Here is a 4,373-nt window from a genome sequence, read left to right as displayed (position 1 = left end):
TGATATTTTCTTGAAGGATAACACTTCTCTCCTTCTCCTAAATGAGACTGATATTGTTCATTTATTTTATCATCATCTAAAAATCATTTGTAAAAAAAATTCATCTGATTCAAAGACCGGTGAGGCAAGAGGAAATATTATCCTTTCATGAATACTCCTTACAAAAGGATGAGAGACTTAGAAGGAGGAAAAGAACAGGGAACGGACACAATGACTACGGTGATACCTTAAACCCATTGCACACTATCATGTGAAAAAGTTAGACACATTGTGTTATTTCCCGGTGTAAGGAATTTTTGGTTTCCGAGATGACTTAATTTGTCATCCTCCCCAATCATGATGTAATTAATTTCGTGAAAACGTACAAATAATGTACAAACATAAAATACAAAGAAGGTACAACTGGGGAGAAGGTTTAACAAAAATCCTCTACTTCCTATGACTATAACAGAGGACCTCCTCTTCATTAAATAACCAGGTTCTTCTCCTCTATGATTATCACACATCGAGTGCTGCAGGTTGAGGCCGAGATGCTGACACTCGCGATCTCGATTCTTCAATCTTCGCAGCAACTTCCGCCACGACAAGCCTAGTCAGAAGCAGCCCTGCAATCAGAGCAGCTCCCATCAACATTGTGAAGACTGCACTCCAGCTTTTGGCTGAAATGTAGCCGGTCAGCAAAGGTCCGATGGCTGCCCCGATGGAGCCTGTTCCATCTATGATTGCTGTTACTGTCGCCAATGCCCTCGAGTTCCCACGCAATGAGCTGTGTGTTCCAAGATCAGCCGAGACTGCTGTTGTTATTAGAGCATATGGCCCGTTCACAAACATGCCGGTGATGAACATGAGTGCAATGTTCACAGTCATGGATACGTGTCCATAGCTTCGGTAGACATAGAGAGCAGGGATAGCACAGTACATGAAACTTGCAGCTGTTATCGCTCTGGCACCCATGCGGTCTGAAATAAGGCCGGCAAGGATTCCTCCAAGAACACCTCCAACATCGAACAATGTGGATAAGCTACCAGCAGACTCACTGGATAAGTACTTTCCGTCGATAGCTGCAACATGAGTTGACACGAAATGTGAGTCTTGATATGAAGAAATTAAGATATTTCGCATAACAGCACATCGAGAAATTCGGTTAACTAAAAATTCAAAGCAGCAAGGAAGTTGAAGTACCTGTGTGACTAATGTAGAAAGGAAGCCAATAGAGAAACGTGTAAGCAACCAATTTCGAAAAGAATAGGCACAGAGCGAAAGGAGCAACTCCGGGAATTTTCCAAGCTTCTAGGAACCCGACGGCACTCTCCTTCGCCTTCTCCTCTGGTTCCAACAATGGTTCCGTTACTCCTGCCCCAATTTTCTTGGGAGATTGTATTTCATCTTCTTCACTGGCTCCAACATCCTCAGGACTAACAGGCAAGAACAGAAAAACCACCACACCAACGGTGGCGATTATGAGACCTGGGACTACAAAGGACCAACCCCACCCGTATTGCAATAGGGCGGAAGCAACCAAAGACCCTGTAATGTTCCCAACAGAAGTGTGAGCATTCCATATACCCATAATCAGCCCTCTCTTCTTCTTCCCAAACCAATTTCCAACTACTGCAACTACCGAAGGCCATCCCGTCGATTGAAACAAACCAGCAAGAACTTGAGCGCCGAGGAAGTAATAGAAAGTGTGAATGTTTGCCCAATATCCAACTCCAAATGCTGCAGTAAACGCCCCTGCCCCCACCATTCCGATTGTTAGAAAGATTCGTAAATTCGTCCTATCACCCAAGTGTCCGGAGAAGTACATTCCTATAGCATACACAGCCAGGAAAGCAAGGTCGACCTCACCAAGCAAGGCTGTGCCATCTGATCCATTAAATGGGGCCCAACCATCTCCAAGAACCCTAGAAAGTCTTCTGCTTTCAGCTGGTTCGCTCAAGTAACTCATCCTCCATGGCCACGAATTTAAGCTCGTAACCGAGGATTGGGGATCAAGAGTACTCTTGACCACGCTCGTGGTTTTTCGAGCGGCGTGGTAGCTAGCATATGCAAGAAATGTAACAACAAGAACAATGGCTTGGTGGGTTTTGTATGAAATGGGTGATTTCTTGATCTGCTCTACTAACCGAATCCCTGGGGGCTTGGTGTAACTTACCTTAGGTTCTGGCTCCGATATTGAACCCATGTAATTAAACTTTCACTCCAAAACTAAGAGGAACGAGAAGCTCTGCCTCCCCGCTTATAGTCCGAATTCTTCAAGCTAAACACAAAGCAAGACGAGTAAGTCAAGCAGCATACAGAGTTGTAGGCAAACTATGAACTATTAGTATGCTAAAATCCAGTAATACATTCAGATTAAGGATTTGACCAATGAAATTACCAATTGCTATGAATTAATAAACTACAGATCCATATTCACTATCAACTCCCTGATTCCCAAATTCCACAGATTTAAAAATTATAATCCTGAGGAAAATTCAAATAAATCCAACTTGAAGAGGTAGCTGTTCTAAAACAATCTGCACCTCAAACTACCCAGAATTATAGGGGGAAAAGTGAAAATTTAAACTTAAATCATAAAAATTTAAATAAATAAAAAAGTAATAATCTTTTCAACAATCAGAACTAAACCCAGAATAAAAAGTTAAAATTTAAACAAAACCAATCAATTAATTTCTCTTTTCAAAGAGATTTCCTGGAAAATTGAAAACCGTCCACCTTCTGACCAACAAGAACAGAAGAGAAACGAAACGGTCAAAGCCCCCAACAAAATTGGATATTCAACCCATATCTCAAAATTCTTCCTTGGATATAATTAGAATCAATATTCTGAAAACCAAAATTTTAAAACAATCCAGAATAATAGAGGTATCAATATATAACTGCGAGGAAGAAAACGGTCATGAATTTTGAAGAACAACAGCACCCAGGTGAAAATTACATGAAAATATACAGCTGGGGAACATACCTATCAGCTTATCCGAGCACTGACGGAAATGCTATATGTATTTTAATTTTGCAGACTCTCTCCTCCTTCAAATGCTCTGGTTTTTTCTTTTTTGTTGGATGGAAGTTTGCTTAACGACTGCTTCTCTTTAAATAAAACGCGCAAGGAAAGCAAGCAACGGGAGCTTGGTGGTAGTACTACTTTATGATGATGAAATCTCGGTTTTGCCCTCGGTTTTCCTTGCTCCTTTTCAATGTATTTGGATTCTCGGTTTTTGTAAACCGACGAAGGAATTCGTGATGACGAAAATACCCCTTTGTGGTTAATGGGTAGGATTCTACTCTTTCAAATCTTACTTCTCTTCCATCCTTTTCTATTTGAACGTTTATGATTAAATCACACCAATATCTTTATATAAAGAGAAAAAAACTAAAAAAGTGGCATCTCTAAAAATATGATACATGTCCATTCTACTAACCTTAACTTTGTTAACACCTCCGTTATCTCTTATAGTTTTGGAACGTTGCACTCTTGCACTTTCAGCACATGACTTTACGAGTGCAGAAGATTTAAAAGAGAGAAAATCGTACTCCAAAATAACATACGTTTAGTGAAAAGTTTGAGATTCAATCTCGATTGTTTCAACTAGTTTCTTATTCGTGCTGCAAATAAAAGAGTACAAATCCTTGTTATTACAAAAATTCGTAACTCGTGTCCATTTATCGTATATTATACGTTCAAAAATTATTTTAAATATTTTTATTTAAAAATAAATATAAACAGTATTTAATAAAAACTTATCATACTATATACGATGAACAAATACGATTTACGAATTTCAAAATCTCCGCTAAAAGGATCCGGAGAGGATCTGTTGGCAAATAAAAGACAAAGTAAGCTGTAGTTCTTACAAAGTTATTCGTGGAGTCCAAGCCCGTTGAAATCCACGCCACAAAACAGGATGCGTTTTAATAGGTTCTTAATTGGCTTCGGGAAACGATAACACAGACACAGTTTCGGGATTTGTCTTTTTATATTTAATCCCTTAATTATATAAACGACACGTACGCACATTCATGCGGCAGCAACACATGTATAACAAAAGCAGCTCTTTACGAACTGGTTTGGTACTGAGGTGATTAAGAAAAAAAGTTGCTATAAAAAAAAGCTGGGAGCTGTTTTTTGTGTTTGGTAAACACTCAGCTTCAACTTTTTTTCACAGTTTTGGATGAAAAAAAGCCAAAAACAAGAAGCTGCAAAACCCAGCTTTGAAAAACCGGCTTTTTTTCACATCTGTTTTACATAAAAGTTTACCAAACACTCTAATACTGCTTTTTTTTTTTCAAAAGCACTTTTACAAAAAAGTTTACCAAACACTATGCTGCTTTATTTCACAGCTGCTTATTCTCACAGCACAGCAAAAGCA

General features: G+C 39.1%; 1 protein-coding gene across 1 annotated transcript; it reads right to left on the bottom strand.

Annotated features, from left to right (window-relative positions):
- Positions 1–220: 220 nt before the first annotated feature.
- LOC137733756 (putative glycerol-3-phosphate transporter 1) lies at positions 221–3,098 on the bottom strand. The gene is made up of 3 exons (XM_068472936.1): positions 2,969–3,098; positions 1,183–2,260; positions 221–1,061 (listed from the first exon to the last, which is right to left on the bottom strand). Exons 2-3 carry the CDS (start codon positions 2,183–2,185, stop codon positions 499–501), a joined length of 1,566 nt encoding a protein of 521 aa, XP_068329037.1. The 5' UTR covers positions 2,186–2,260; positions 2,969–3,098; the 3' UTR covers positions 221–498.
- Positions 3,099–4,373: the final 1,275 nt, after the last annotated feature.

This window comes from Pyrus communis, chromosome 5, assembly GCF_963583255.1.
Source record: "Pyrus communis chromosome 5, drPyrComm1.1, whole genome shotgun sequence".
NCBI classification, from domain to species: domain Eukaryota; kingdom Viridiplantae; phylum Streptophyta; class Magnoliopsida; order Rosales; family Rosaceae; genus Pyrus; species Pyrus communis.
The sequence above is the reverse complement of the archived record's forward strand: the minus strand, read 5'-3'. Positions and strand labels throughout refer to the sequence as shown.

Excerpts from the sequence above, each read along its gene's own strand:
- LOC137733756 (XM_068472936.1), bottom strand. The coding sequence starts at position 2,185 with ATGGGTTCAATATCGGAGCCAGAACCTAAGGTAAGTTACACCAAGCCC. Across the intron at positions 1,062-1,182 it reads TTTCTACATTAGTCACACAG|CTATCGACGGAAAGTACTTA; the intron begins GTACTTCAACTT and ends CTCATGTTGCAG.